General features: G+C 49.3%; 1 protein-coding gene across 3 annotated transcripts in view; it reads right to left on the reverse strand.

Moving 5' to 3' along the window:
* INPPL1 (inositol polyphosphate phosphatase like 1) overlaps window positions 1-15509 on the reverse strand; it is a 1340026-nt gene that overhangs the window by 807495 nt on the left and 517022 nt on the right. For all 3 annotated transcript variants that reach the window (XM_085623407.1, XM_085623409.1, XM_085623408.1), the window contains one exon: window positions 4626-4766. In XM_085623407.1, the coding sequence (XP_085479533.1) occupies window positions 4626-4766 (141 nt within the window). The remainder of the gene's footprint in view (window positions 1-4625; window positions 4767-15509) is intronic.

Raw genomic sequence — 15509 nt, forward strand, 5'->3', positions numbered from 1 at the left:
TAAGCACTCATTTAGTACCAGCAGGAGGGACTGTCATCGTTCCTTGCCTTGCAGACATCTCTCGAAGATCTCCACACTAGGGTTCAGCACATCCTTCTTACCACCATATCGGGGGTCCTCTTGGGCCCGCCCTTATGCCGCCAAAGAGGATAACGAGCAAACCACCCAACAAGGTTTGGGATTTTTTTGCACCAGCAGACAAGCGTCCTTCACAGGACCCCAGGAGAACAGACAACCTGGCCCTAACAAAGGAAGACCTCCTTGGCATGTTTAAAGACTTTAAAGCTGAACTCAGGAAGGATCTCAGCCAAGAAAAAGGCATCCATGGAACAATTGCGTTCCGACCTCACAGATAGGCTGTCTTCCCTACAACAGGATGTGGACTCGGTGGGTACAAGAGTGCTCGACCTTGAAGTGCAAACTCAAGAACACGACAAGCGTACCACCGACCTGAGAGATGACGTCCGGATCCTCCAGGACCAGCTCCATCAGACGCAACTCAAAGCGGAGGACCTTGAGAATAGGGCTCGGAGAGAAAACCTTTGAATACGGGACCTGGAGGAGGGAGCGGAGGGCCCTGATCTGGAAGCCTTCCTGGAGGGGCTCTTCATGGAGGTACTGAGTCCTCAAACCCTTAAAATTAAGCTGGAGCGTGCCCATCGAGTGGGTGGTCTGTCGCCGGGAGACAAGAAACGTCCGCGGGACGTGCTGGCCAAGTTTCATTCCGATAAAGTCAAAGAAGTGGTGCTCCTAGCGGCCCGGAAGAAGGGAAAGGTCTCCTTCTAGAATCACTCATGCACCATTTATCAGGACCTAGCACCAAACACCCTGGCCAGGAGACAACTGTTCAGGCCTATTACCTCGAAGCTGCGTGAAGACAAGATATGGTATAGATGGACCTACCCTTTTGGGTTGAGCTTCGAGTTCAACAACAAACAGCGCCATATCACTGATCTGAAAGATGGACTAGAGCTCCTGGGCCTCCCCCCCGAGGAGTCGAGGCCAGCTCGCACCACAACGCAAGGAACCATCCAAGGTGGCCCATCTGTGTCCCCCTGGTCTACAGGCTCACGTAGGAATCGCAACTGACGTACGAGATCTTCGCTTTCTTAATCTGGCCCCCAGATGGACAATGACGCTGTACATTCACGAGGCCTTACCGTGACCATGTGCTGGCAGTAACTGTCCTGTGATACACTGAAAATGCCAACACCCGCTGTTGCCACCACTCATTACGGACTAGTTTGTCCAGCACCATGGGCCGTTTACAAGGTCAACTCTAGGATCATCACCCTAAACTGATCAGTAAGCCTGAGGTCCAATCTTCGATCCGCCATGCTGACCGAACAATGTTGTACAAGCCCTTCTCCCCAGACCAGATATGACACATTCTGCACCACGGGTTTGAAGGGAGGGTCAGCTGTGGCCAACTCCTGCTGCGGCTTGGTCCCGCCCCCTGAGTATCCCGGGGAACTAGAACTCTTTGTGACTTTGTGCCCCGAGATTGTGACAGACATAGGTGGGCTAGTGAATTGTTTTGAAGACCGGTTTCATCGACAGGGGCAAAGGTGCCGCACTTCTGTAATTGTCTCACAGATTTGCTGAAATCATTAGAACCGTCCAAGGGTGCAATCTTAAGTTCTGGTCATCCCCCCAGGTTCCCGTGGGGGGTAGTTCTTTTTCCCACCGGGTACATGTTAGCAGTTATTTACCCGCAGTTTTTGTTACGGTTAACTCTTATTTTAATGGGGGGTGAGGGGAGGGTGGGAGAGGGCGACGGTGGCGGCTTTTTAATGTTTTCCTCTGACGATCTAATAAGCTCCAATGTTCTTATGGGCAACATTCACTTGTGGGATACACACATCTGTACACATACCACCCACTACGACATAAGGCCACTAGCAGCAACAGAGAGGCGCTGTTTCCTATACTAAGTAGATGCCTATAACCATTGGTTTGTGGAACGTAAAGGGGCTTAACTCACCCCAAAAACGTCAAAAAATCTGGAAATATATTACTGAACATCATCTCGATATAGTGGCCTTACAAGAGACCCATCTAGCTAAAGCTGAGGACACTCGCCTCCGACACAAGCACTATCCACTGATATATTTATCCTCCGCACTTACAAAACACAGGGGGGTGGCGCTCCTTTTTCACTCTTCCGTGAAGTTCCAACCACTGGATGTCCAGACCGACAAAGACTGCCGCCTGGTCATGGTCAAGGGCTTCTTGATGGGTAAACTTTGTACTGGTATATGCACCTAATACAGGGCAGACGGGTTTCTTTAACACGCTAGTGGGGAAAATCCAAGACTTTGCAGAGGGGTCAACACTTATCATGGGAGACTGCAATCTGACTTGGCAGAAGGATCTGGACTGCACTCATCCACAACGTTCTGACTTGGGGTCGTTCCTCTGCAGATACTAAGCAACATTTACAAGACCTGGGACTCCTGGCGCACTCTATACCCCCAATCTCGTGACTACACTTTTTACTCTCATGTTCATCACACGTATTCCAGGCTTGATTATATCTTCATTAGCCAGAACCTGCTGGGACTGCTTCAAGACGGCAAGATATTTCCTCTTTGCGTATCCGATCACGGCCTAATATCCATATGTTTGGCCTGGAATAGCAATGTCTCAACCACTCCCAAATGGTATTTTCCAGCCTCTCTTACGCGCGACAAAGCACTGAGTGCGCTGAGAGATTCAATCACTGAATTTTTTAACATTAATAAACCCGAAGACACGTCAGACTAGATCACCTGGGACAAGTTTACGGCAGTCTTTAGAGAAAAATGCATTGCTCTTAACTCAACGCTGAATAAACAGCGGACCAAGGATAGGGAAGCTCTTGAAAAAGAAGTGGCTACCACTGAACATGCACATAAGACAAATCCCACAAGGGAGACTCTTCGCAAATTAACTGCCCTGCGGGGCAAACTTAGAGCCATTTACAATAATAGGGCAGAACTTACTCTTCTTAAACTCCGCCATTCCTCCTACACCCAGGGCAACAAGATTGGTAAACACCTAGCCATACAACTAAAGGAAAAATGAGAACAAGAGTATATTGGAGGTATCATAGGGGAACATGGGGAGCTCACACACAAAGAGGAGGAAAAGGTTGCTATCTTTCGCTCCTTTTATCAGACTCTTTACACTGCGGACCACCGTGACGCACATGCTCAACATGACTATCTCCGGACATTGCACTTCCCACAGGTTTCTTCAGACTGGAATAATACACTCACTGCCCCCATAACCCCTGAGGAGCTCAGTGCTGCTATAAAAGCTCTCAAACTCCACAAGGCCCCTGGGCCCGACGGATACACTGCCCAATTCTATAAAACCTTTGCCCCAGACCTCATACCGCAGCTCACACGACTGTTCAATAAAATGGCGGTAGAGGGCGTGCTCCTAGATCAATGACTGAAGCTGTAATCTCGGTTATACTTAAACCGGGGAAAGACCCCCATTTATGCGCCTCCTATCGCCCCATTGCCCTACTAAATCTAGACGGAAAGCTATATTCCTCCATCCTCGCAACATGACTTAATGACCTTATGCCCGACCTTATACACCCAGACCAGTCCGGGTTTATCAAGGGCCGCCAAACCCACGACAACACCCGAAGTATAGTTCACCTGATAGAGAAAGCCAATAAGCGGCGAATCCCTGCTGTACTGGTGGGCCTCGATGCTGAGAAGGCCTTTGACAGGGTAAACTGGGCATTCCTTTTAACAACACTCAAATACTTTGGCTTCGATGCTAAATGTATTAACATGCTCCGGGCTAACTATGTCCAACCCTGCTCTAGAGTGCAAGTCAATGGGATACCTTCAGCCCCCTTTCTCTACTCTAGGGGCACTCGTCAGGGGTGCCCCCTTTCACCCCTACTTTTCGCCCTCAGCATCGGACCCTTGGCAATGACTATCAGGGCCATCTAGAGATTCAGGGAATCCCCTTTAGTGGAGAATCACACAAAATCACACTTTTTGCTGACGATATCCTCCTGTACCTCTCCGAACCAGCGAGGTCCCTTCCTTCTTTACAAACTGAGCTGGAGAGGTTTGAAGCAGTGGCACGTTTCAAGGTAAATCTTGGCAAATCATACATACTCAATCTTACGCTTTCAAAAGCGGCAATGCGTGAGCTACAGCCATCCACCTCTCTTCAATGGACTGCGTCCTCCATACAATATTTGGGGATCCAGCTAACACCCTGGATTGAGGAACTCTTTAAGGCTAACTTCCCCTCCACACTCGCATTCAAACAGCTCTTGCGAGATGGAAGCCTCTTTTCCTTTCCTGGCTTAGCTTGGCTTGGCCGTATACAGGCTGTTAAAATGACGCTCCTTCCTAGGCTCCTTTATATATTCATACACACTGAACAACAAAGCTAATATCAAACTCTCTTCCCAACAAAGGAAGGCCATTAAAACCAATCGAAACATCTACTTAGCAGCTGGAACCCATTTATATGGACTGGAAAAGAGTATGGTGCTTTGAGTTGAACTGGACAGAAGGCTGGCTGACTTCAGAGTTCCTTCATTTTTCTTTCAATGGGCAAAGTCTCCTTTCATCAGTGAGGTATGAGTAGAAAGAGGCCAGTCTTACCAGTGTAGTCTCTTGCATGAAGTGACCAGCGTCTTGTTGAGGTGGGGTAGGCTTGTGGCACCGGACTTGACAGCATCAAGATCGAGTGCATAGTTCCCCTTCAAGTACTCATGAGATACAGTGCTCAAGCCATTGGTGGTGCTGAAAGGAAAACAATTCAGTCAGTAACAAGGATTTCCAACAGGAATTCATTCATATTTATATTACTTTTAACTCCTTGATGCCCAGACACATTTTTACGTTTTCTTTTTACAGTAATTTGGCCACTAGAATAGAGTCAAGTCTACTCCTTTCAAAAATACCAAAGTGTGACGAAAAGAACAAGTTATTTACATTCGGTAACACATTATCTGATAGAGACTCCATCTAGCCGCAAATTGCTTATCTTAGAATGTTCCCTAGGATATGGAATGTTTTTTAGCAATCCCCATAAGTAAGTGGTGTTGTTTGGCTTTGCGTGGTGCCATGTTCGCTAGAAGTGATGTACGCGGTGCCTATATAGGTGCCAACTCAGAACGCTGACCTCAGTTCTTGACTGCTTTTCCGCACCAGAAGCACGGAGCCAAACTGAGGTGGAACGAGTAGTATGCCAAAGGGAGGTCTGAAGGATCTATTCAATGTTAAATGAAATACAGTTTGCAGAACAGGGGAGAGGGTCGGTAAAGAATCTGCAGCTATATTGAATCTTCACCGGATACACCATTACCAATGATATGTAATTTGTTCATCTGATATATATTTCTAGCCACAGATTTCGTACCTTAGAATAGATACCCAAGCAATACTATCCCCAAGGGTGGGTCTGCAGACCGATTACATAGAAGGAAGTCCTGCAGGATTGAACTGGCAAAATGGCCATCTCAATGTCACTGACTGTCCAGGCAGTAGTGTTTTGTGAACTTGTGAAAGGAGGCCCACGTTGCTGCCTCACAGATTCCCAGGACCAGAACTTCGCATGCTAACGCAGTGGTTACAGTTTTCGCTCTGGTGGAGTGAGCATGCAAACCCTCAGGGGGTTGCTTCTTAGCCAATGCATAGCATATCTTGATACAAAGCATGATCCATCTAGAGATGGTCCGCTTCTGCACGGCCTGTCCTTTCTTCACTCCAACATACCCCACAAAGAGTTGGTCGGCCACCTGCAACTATCGTGTGCGGTCAAAGGTAGAAGGACAAAGCTCTCTTTGGGTCCAGTCAGTGAAGTCATTCCTTTGGCTTGGAGGGACATGGCATATCTTAAAAAGTCGGCATTGATGGATTGGCCTACGTGAAAGGGAGTGACCACTTTCAGTGGAAAGGAACCTCTCGTACGAAACACCATTTTTTTACTGGTAGATGCTGAAGCAGGGAGGCTTGGATAATAAAGTCTGAAGCTCACTGACCCTCTGGGAATATGTTATAGCCGCAAGAAACACCGTTTGATGGTAAGGAGCCTGATGGGACAATTGTGCAAAGGCTCAAAGGGAGAGCACATAGGAAAAGTGAGGATGAGCTTGAGGTCTCTTTGGGGCATAATAAAAGGAGAAGATGGGAACAAATGTTGCAAACCTTTCAAGAATCTTATTACAATGAGGGATATGAAGAGGGATGGCTGGTCAGGGAACTGCAAAAAATGATAAATAGCAGAGAGATAGTTCTTTAGAGTGCACAAGAGAAGAGGGGGGTGGGGAGCAGAAAGGTAATCGATCAGTCTTTCTGTACACCATGTCACAAATTGTCCCCAATGGCAGGCGTATACTGTCTTGGTGGAGGGACGTCAGGCTGCCAAAATAACAGTACAGACTTCGAGATGAAGGTCGAAAGCTGTTAACTGTCACAGCTGAATCTCCATTTAAGAAGGCAAAGAGGTGGTTCAGGTGGAGGACCCTCCCATGCTGCTGCGACAGAAGATCCTCCTGAAGGGGTTGCCTGACGGGAGGTTTGAGGGCCATGCCCAACAGCTCGGGATGCCAAATTCTCCATGCCCAGTCGAGAGCCACATGGATGATTTGGGCCTGGTCGTTCCAGATCTTCTTGCGAACTCTGGGCAGGAGTGGCATGGGTGGAAAGGCATATAGGAGGCCTGAGCTCCACTTGAGATGAAAAGCGTCTCCGAGCGAGGGCCGCCTTGGAAACTCCAGCGTGCAGAACTGCTGACATTGTGTTTTCAGCAGTGGTGAACAGATCTAACCAAGGCTCTCCCTACTGCTGAAAGAGACCTTGCATCACCTACGGCTGGAGATGCCATTTGTGATTTGTTAGGCGTCTTCTGCCTGAGTTTGGCCGATCTGGCATTAAGTGTGCTTGCCAGATGTTCAACCACCAGGGATTTGCCCTGCTATTCCAGCCATGTCCAGGGTCACAGGGCCTCTTGACAAAGGGTACATGACCACACCCAGCCCTGCTTGATGCAGTACTACATGGCAGTGGTGTTATCAGTGAACGCTTGCACTAGGCTTCCCTGGATGCGGGTTAGAAAGGCTTTCAATGACAATCCGATTGCTTAGAGCTCCAACAGGTTGATGTGCAGTCCGGATTCTGCTGAAGACCAGAGTTCTATGATCTCCACCTCTTTCAGATGGCCACCCCATCCTAAGAGTGACGCATCTGTCACAACATTTTAAAGAGAAAAGGGAATCAAGGAAGTCAAAAAGGGACCTAGCTTACAAGTAATTTCTACAGGAACAGTGAACCCTTTCAAAAAAGGCATATAAAGCAATAATACACAGATATAATGATAGCTATGTTTTTTAATTCCAAATGGAACATTATAAATATATTAAATAAAAAAAAAAGAAAACCATAGTGGGACAATATATAACAAGAAAGGAAGTCAATAGAACTTCAGAACTCAGGCATTGCACAACATGTGGCTAAAGCACAAAACAATGAATGGACGGAAGTGTATTGCAGCCGGGGTACATGGCTGCCTTTTGAGCAAGCTCCGTGTGGCCTGGGGTTAATCCCCCGATAACCGTCTTGAAATCTCGGGGCATCGGTCCCGGCTCAGCGGGCACAGTGTTGCGGTGCCCCCTGGCGACTGTACGTCATGTCACGGGAGTGACAGGGCAGTCCTGCAAATGGGTGAAGCAGCATCATAAGGGTCCGGGGGGGCCCCCAGAAGATGGCGTCCACGGCCCTGCTGCCTTGAGGGCTCGGAGAGTTGTGACCCGCTCCCACCAAAAGCATTGGGACCTGGCACAGGGACTGCTAGAGAGGATTGACCAGCAAAGCCAGGATGGGTTCCACAGCGGTATTCGTACAAGCGCCTTGAGACCCTTGCGGGTGAGTAGTGCGCTATACAAGTATCAATTTACATTTACATTCACCAGTTTACGAGGTCCAGAGGTGAACTTCCATGCCCTTCCCCTAGTTTAAACCTGTTTTACACCCTAGTTCAAGCGACATATTATTCATTCGAACCCCTGGGGCACACGCATTGTCTCGTATCTGATCACTTCATCTCACTGCTGATTCTGCGTCAGGTTTTACAGATATGTGATACCGCATACTGTACTTTATGCCATAATTGCTGGAAAGATTTGAATAAAGTACAGTATTTAAATTCTGAAAATGTCAATAAAAATAAAACTCAAAAAACAAAACAAAAAAAAAACGAGAACCATTCACCAGTTACAGGGCCAGAGCCGAGACGTTTAGGCGGTGGGTGCACCGGCTCTCGAAAAAAAGGGCCTGGTGGATGCTGAAGATCCCGGGCGGGGTTCAGTGCGGAGGAGGGCTGTTGGTGGGAGCACCGGTATGGGAGTGCTGGACCGGGCCCTGCTCCTATCTGCCGCAGGGGCTCGTGGACCCTGGAGTGTGTCCTGGAAAAGCCTTGAGGTGAGGCAATTGAGCGACTGCATTGCGGGAGGCGGCCCTGTGCTATGGCCCACATGCATGAGCAACGAGGAGCTGGGTGCCACGAGTAGACAAAGCCCCGATGGGAGAGGGAGACAGCTGGCTCGCCATAAGGATACAGTGGGGACTAGGGTCACACTGGGATTAGTGTTTGGAGATCCAGCAGTGCCCGGCGCTGCTGGTGTGGTGCTCCCTGCTGGGTGATGCCGGTATGCTCCTGCTTACGGGGCTAACTGAAAGGAGTGACTCCGGTGAAATGTTAGAGGTCCCTACATTCCCCGGGCAGGGGGGACGCCTAAAGATCCCAGAGTGGCATGTGGCAGACCGGAGCCTGTGCGTGTTGCAGGCCCTAACATCTGCGCAGGTTGGGCGACAGAGGACTATGTGAGCAAGACAATTTCAGGTGGAGATTGGCCTACCAGACCCCGTGGAAGTTGGAGCGCAGAGGGGGAGCGAGAGAGGTGGAGGTTCCTGCAATTGTGAAGGGCCGCCCCCCCTAAGGCCCCTGCAACAGAACTGCATGGACAAGTACAGCATGAAGTTGTCCGCGACTGGGTCAATGGTCCAGGGGGCAGAGACCATGGCTCCGGGAGGGGATTCACAGCAGGATGGGGAACCTTCAATGCACACAATTATGGCTGCCATATAAGAGCTGAGAGGCTACTTAGCCCCTAATAAACCTAAACTGGATGCTGTAACGGTGGATGTCAATTTACTTCGAGCTGACTTCCACAAAATCTCCGACAAAGGTGGCAGTGGCGGAAACACAAATAAATGGCCTGCTCTCCACAACCAAACACCTGGAGGAACAGAACTTGACAAAACAGAGCACGATCATGGCTGCCAGGTTGGAGGACCAGGAAGGGAGGGCGAGACGGAAAAATATTAGAGTGGTCGGGGTTCCAGAAGGCTCGAAGGGCCCTAGTTTGGACCTGTTCCTCGAGGACCTGATCCTTAACAAGCTGAAACTGAAAGGTCTCTCGACTTTTTTCTCAGTGGAGAGAGCCCATCGGGCGCTGGGTCTGCCGCCGAGGCCAGTGGCTACTCCGCTAACCATAATCACCTGCATATTAAACTTTAGAGATCGAGACACAACCTGGCAGGTAGCAAGATCGCAGGGGCATCTACACCTGGACAACACTGTGATCCGCTTCTTTCTGGATGTTACCCTACAGGTGCAGTGCCAACGGAGACGCTTTGATGAAGTGAAAAAGGCTCTGTGGGCCAGGGAACTGAAATACATGATGCTCTACCCCTCCAAATTGAAAGTCATCACGGATGGAAAGGGTCTGCTGGTGCCAGAAAGAACAATCGATCCAGGAGCCCCCGCAAGAGGACTGCCCGCACCCCTCCCCCAGACAGCCAGCGAATTCTAGATCCCCCGTGTGGAGCACATGAGCACCCGAGGAGGTTGAATTTTGGGGGGATTGCTCAATGCATAATATTGATGGCATTATACAGGAATTGGGAGGGGGAAGTGGTGGGAATGGGAGGGGTCAGGGAGGTCAGATCTACTTTGAGCTGGGATATGCTAGTTTTGACATATGTCACACTGAACCCTCCTGGGGAGGAAATCTCCTAAAGTCAGCTAACATTTCTTGGAGATAGTTTACTAAAAACTGTGGTAAATGCGCCATCTCCCTAGAGAGAGTTCGGGAGAATAAGCATAAAGGTTGAAAATGGCGTTGAGGCACTAGATATGGTTGGTAATAGTGCTGCTGTTGCTCATCCTCATATTCCTCCTTTTCATCCTGGCATTTAACATGCAATTCGGACGGGCTATGTGCCACTCCATATATGCCATCGTCATCTTTCTCCTCATCGTCTGACTGTTGGAAGTCTAGCAAGTGTGAAGGAGGCAGAGGAGAAATATTTGTGAAAGATGAAGCATCCGGGTGGAAAAAGTTATTTTTTACTCTCACCCTGACAGTCGTCGACGGTGGCGTTGACGGTACTAATAACGCTAAAGACGAAATATTCATCATCATCTGTGTTACCGTCGACGGTGCCATCGGTGGCAACGTCGTCGACGGGATGTTCGTCGACGAGATGTTCGTGACCTTCGTCGACGGAGCGCTCGTCGATGGGACACTTGTTGACGACACCTTCTCATCGACTATGTTTTCATTGCCGAGGACGTCGATGGAATAGTCGTCGCCGATGAAACTCTCGCCGACGGTTAGGGACCAGAAATGGCCATCATCGTCACTGTTCCTGTCGTCGACGGAGCGGACGACGTAACTGTGGTGCTTGTCGTCGACGACGGTGTAGGAGCTGTCGTCGTCGACAATCAATTTTAGCCCTGCCTCGTTGCAGAATCAGTAGAACAGGCTCTATGGAACTCCGTTTCCTTTCCCATAGGAGATGTGGGGACGGAAGTAGTAGGCTGGAGACTAAGTTGTTTCTCCTTCTAATAGCCTTTGCTCTCCTGAGAAGGCTTGAGGTGTTTCCTACCTTTACCCAGGGTATCATTCAGTGACCTGGCTCTCTTGTGTGGTCTGGATGAGCCATCACTATCTTCATCAGAAGACCTGTGTTGCTTGGTGGACTGGAGCCACAGAAGCAGCCTCCCCTCTGTCCCTCAGAGTCTTAGAAGAGAAGGTTCGGCAGATCTTTGTCTTACCTCATGAGAGGGATGAAGACAATAAATACAATCTTTATGTGGGTCATCCACATAGACTCTTCCTGTCACAGGCCTTACATGGCCAAAGAGGCCTTTCTTATCTGACATGATGAGAAAAGAACAATCTTCAGGAAAAGATCCAGAAAGAAACACGACGTGTGGTGAAAATCTGAGGGAAACTGCCTCTGCTGGGAAGGTTCTAGAGGGTGCTAGCAGCTGATTGGCTGTATTCAACATTTAGTCCTTTTTTAAAAAAGACATAGATAAGCTATGTATAACATGGCTCTAGGCCATTATAGCCTATGGCATTATTTAAATACTGCTTGATTATGTTACTGTGGAACTCCCATCTCGACGACGGGGAATGATTCAGGCATGTGAATCTATGAAAGATATCCAAATACTGGATAATGGACCATTCCCTGGTGGAGGTCCAGCTGTTGGGTCCGTTGGTAGACTATCAGATGCCGCCTAGGCTAGAGGTCTGGTATCGGAAAGATAAGGAGAACCGAAATAAGGTACACAAATGCACTGATCTGTATTTCAAAGAAAATCGGTGTCGGTGGATTTGGCGGTGACCCTCTGGGAGTCCTTCAAGATGGTGATAAGAGGGGGAGTCCAGGCAATAATTAGGGGTAGGAAAAAGGAATCTAGTCGGAAATGTGTGGACACAGAGAAAGATATTGGAGATGGAAAGGGTAGTGCAGGAAAAGAAGGGGAGAGTAAATAGACATCAATTACTCGCCAACAAGACCTACGCGCCTTGACGGAGGACCTAGAGCGTAAGCATGCCTTGGCGACACAGTGTTGGAGATAAGGCAGGCAAATTGCTAGCATGGCTGGAAAACCGTGACAGAGAGAGTTCATGGGTACTTAAGTTACGAGATTAGCAGGGGGACACCCATACTTCCAATGTGGCTATAGTAGAGACCTTCGACTCCTACTATGAGGCTCTGTATGCCTCCCAAATATTCATGACGGACACTTAGTGTAAGAATTTTCTTCAAAATGTGACCTTTTGGGTGCGAACGTGGGAGGTACGAGTGGAAGCCTGACTGAGGAGGAACTACTGCGGGTATTGCGGGAGCTACAGTCGGGCAAGGCACAGGGGCACAATGGTCTACTGGTCGAATTGTACAAAGGGTTAGCAAGGGTGGTGGTCAAGCCAATGCTGGTGATGTACAGAGAGACAAACGCTATGGGCTGCCTCCCCATTGACCAAAGGATGGCGACGATAGTGGTCATACCTAAGGAGGATAAGCCCCCAGCTAACTGTGGGTCATACAAACCGATTTATTTACTTAATGTGGAGGCTAAAGTGTTGGTTAAAGCCAGGAGACACAAACTGTGCAAATGGCTTTGGACGCGAGGATGGCATTCGACTCGGTGGAGTGGAACTATATGTTCACTGTGTTGGAGAGGCTCAGCTTTGGTCCAAAGTTCAGGGCATGGGTCAGACTACTTTACCAGGCCCCAATGGCCAGAGTCAGGGTGAACGTCATGATATCAAGCAGTTTTGAACTACGGAGGGGTACTCAGCAGCGTTGCCTGTTGTCCCCAATGTTCGCCCTGGCGCCTGGGCCACTAGCGACTTAGATCCGACAGAACCCCTGGATCTGGGGAAAAGAAGTGCTGGGGGAATGGGAAGAAAGAATCTCCCTTTGTGTGGACGATGTCTGTTTATACATCGCACGCCCTCAATGTTCCCTCGTTAGGGTCTTGCAGGTTTTTTGCGTTTTTGGTGAGCACTCTGGATACACGATTAACTGGTCTAAGTCAGTGATATATTCCCTATTGGGTGAGACTCCCCGTCTACCTCAGAATTGTCTGGCCCCAGTGAGATCGGAAGGGACCCTTGGCTCCCACTCTGGTGCAAAACCACACAAAGGACAGGAGAGAGACCACCCCCCCTGTCCAGCTCCTCCCCTAGGGAGGTGCCCAGAGCTATACCGGGTGGCCACTTGATTCTGCCATCTTGAAAGTAAATAAGCATGACCCCATGGGCGCATCTGACTGGTCAGTGCGCTAGAGTATGTTCCCTGATCCCCCCCCCCCCCGGATAGGTGGGTCACCGGAGAAGCTGTCCAACCCACTTCCTGGGTTACTTATGGACTCCCTTGAGGGTGGGACCCTAGATTAGTCTGCACCGAGGATTTCTCGACAAGGCTCGTCGTTGGGATCCTCCAAAAGACTCTTTAGCTCCCGGACACTGTACTGCTGGTGGCTGTGCATGACTCAAAAACAAGACTGCTCCTGGTAGGAAGACTCATACTGCAACTTCGTCTCCATCCTCTGCAATCATCCTGCAACATCAGTGGCCGTGCATCCTCCAGAGTCACAAGGACTCTGTGTGCATCAATGACAGCTGGAAGGAATCTTCTTTGGAGTGAAGGAGTCGCAACCTTGCAGCCGCAGGTACCTCTACATCGACAATTGGTCTATGGATCCTGCTGTGCCACTGATTCTTCAAGGCTCTACAACACAGTTGATGGTATGGTAGTTCTCCTAAGGCCTGACCTGTCTTCTGTGCAACTTGGAAGACTGCAATCCCTTGTGGAGCTGCTGGAACTGCGTCCCTGTGCACCACGTCTGTCTGCCATTGCCAAGGTTTGACGACTCACCAGTCCGAAGATCTTCGAGCTCCAAGAAGCCCCAGCCTCAAGTATCAGCCTGCTGCAAAAGCAACGTCCTCCATGCATCTCCTGTGACGTGGGCCTCCATCTTAGCTGTGTTGCTGAGGCCTCCTTGCGACTCCCTGTCCTCCTGAGGCCTCCATCGATTCCTGCTGGCTCCCCTGCTTGCTGCAGGCCGGCCCTTGCTTGAGGTGGGTGAGTCCCTCAGACCTTGCTGGTCTGCAACTAAGCATTTCTTCCTGCAACGCGTCAGCTGCATTTGCCAAGGCTTGTTGGTGGCCCTGCTGGCCACTGACCCTCATACAATTCGTCAACCATTGTGGGACAGCTCGTATACAGCTCCTGTGTTCCTAAATCATCGCCTGGTCTCCACAGCTCCATCTCCAAGTCTCCATCCTACCGTGAAGTACTGTTGGGAAGGGTGGGCATTGTGCTCTTGCACCTTCTGGACGACTCCGGGGGGGGGCGGGGGGGGGGGGGGGGTTGGACTCTGTTTCATCTCTCCTCAGGTGCTCCTCATCCGAAATCCATGCCTGGGCTCCACTGACCTGGTCCACGGGTCAAGGTAGCAGCTGGACATCCGAAGATTCCCATTGACTTCAACAGGCGATTCCGACACCACATCAAATCTATGCACCCGGGCTCCCTGATGTAGGTAGCCTACTTCTCTGGGTATCCACGGGTGAGGGTGCTCTCCGACCTTCCCTCTTCCAACAGGTTTCCTCAAGGTCCTCTCGGAAGGGATTTGAATTCTAAAAACTCCAACCGTCACTTCCCAATGTTATCCTATTGACACCAACCTGGGGCATCACTTCTGCACACAGGCGACTAGAGACTACTGGTTACTTACCTGTGGTGGTTCTGTGCGCTCCCTGTCCTCCAGATCCTTGGGTGTTAGCCTCCTTTAGGTACTCGCCACGCATTCCATTTACTTAGTTTATGCTTTGGCTCTCCCATGGGGCTCATGTGTTTTATGTGTTTTACTTACCTATTTTGTTTCAAAATGTTTTTATTGAAATTTTCTCAGAGAGTGCAACAAAAGTATTACATATGCAACAATTCTCAGTAATATCATCCGCCCAGGTATACAGTTCGTTCAAAAAACAAAAGCTACATTTTGCCCCCCTGTCCGGGCGAATGAATTTTCCAATAGATGGCGCAGTTTCAACAGGACATGTCGCATTTCCGATAATGTGAACTAAAAACCAACTAGCCTCCCTAGAGAGTAACAGAAAAAGGAAACTTAATTATCCCTAAGAAAAAAAAAGAAAAAAGAAATAAGTCTAACTAAGATGTCATGGTGCAAATAAAAAGCGATTAGAAATGGGCGTGAGGTTGGGGTATCGAAGTATACTCCTCGATGTTCAGCGCAGTATATATACCTCCCTATGTTGGTGGGTAATTAAATTAGGAATAAGTGGAGGGCCCTAAGCCTTGGATTGCAAGCTGTCAAAGGGAGCCCCTCTGATAGCCAATGCTGACCAAGTGTAATCAAAACCTTTCCTGGTGTCCTCAACGATATCGGTCATTCGCTCCAGAGCCAAAGCCCGCCACAATCTTGCATGCCACTGGGTTAGGGAAGGGGCCTCTTGTTTCTTCCAGGCCGCAGTCCTGCCATTTTAGCGGCCCCCCAAGCGAAGCCACAATACTGATTTGTCACTCTGTGTCTGTCTTTTAAGAGTGGGTCCCGAACCCCCGGTAAGACCTGTTCCATAGAGTTGGGAATGGGGTAGCCTAAGATAAGTTTTATTTGGGACAGCATCTCCTTCCAGAAAGGTTTGATGATAGGGC

Source organism: Triturus cristatus, chromosome 8 (genome assembly GCF_964204655.1).
Source record: "Triturus cristatus chromosome 8, aTriCri1.1, whole genome shotgun sequence".
Classification (NCBI taxonomy): Eukaryota; Metazoa; Chordata; class Amphibia; order Caudata; family Salamandridae; genus Triturus; species Triturus cristatus.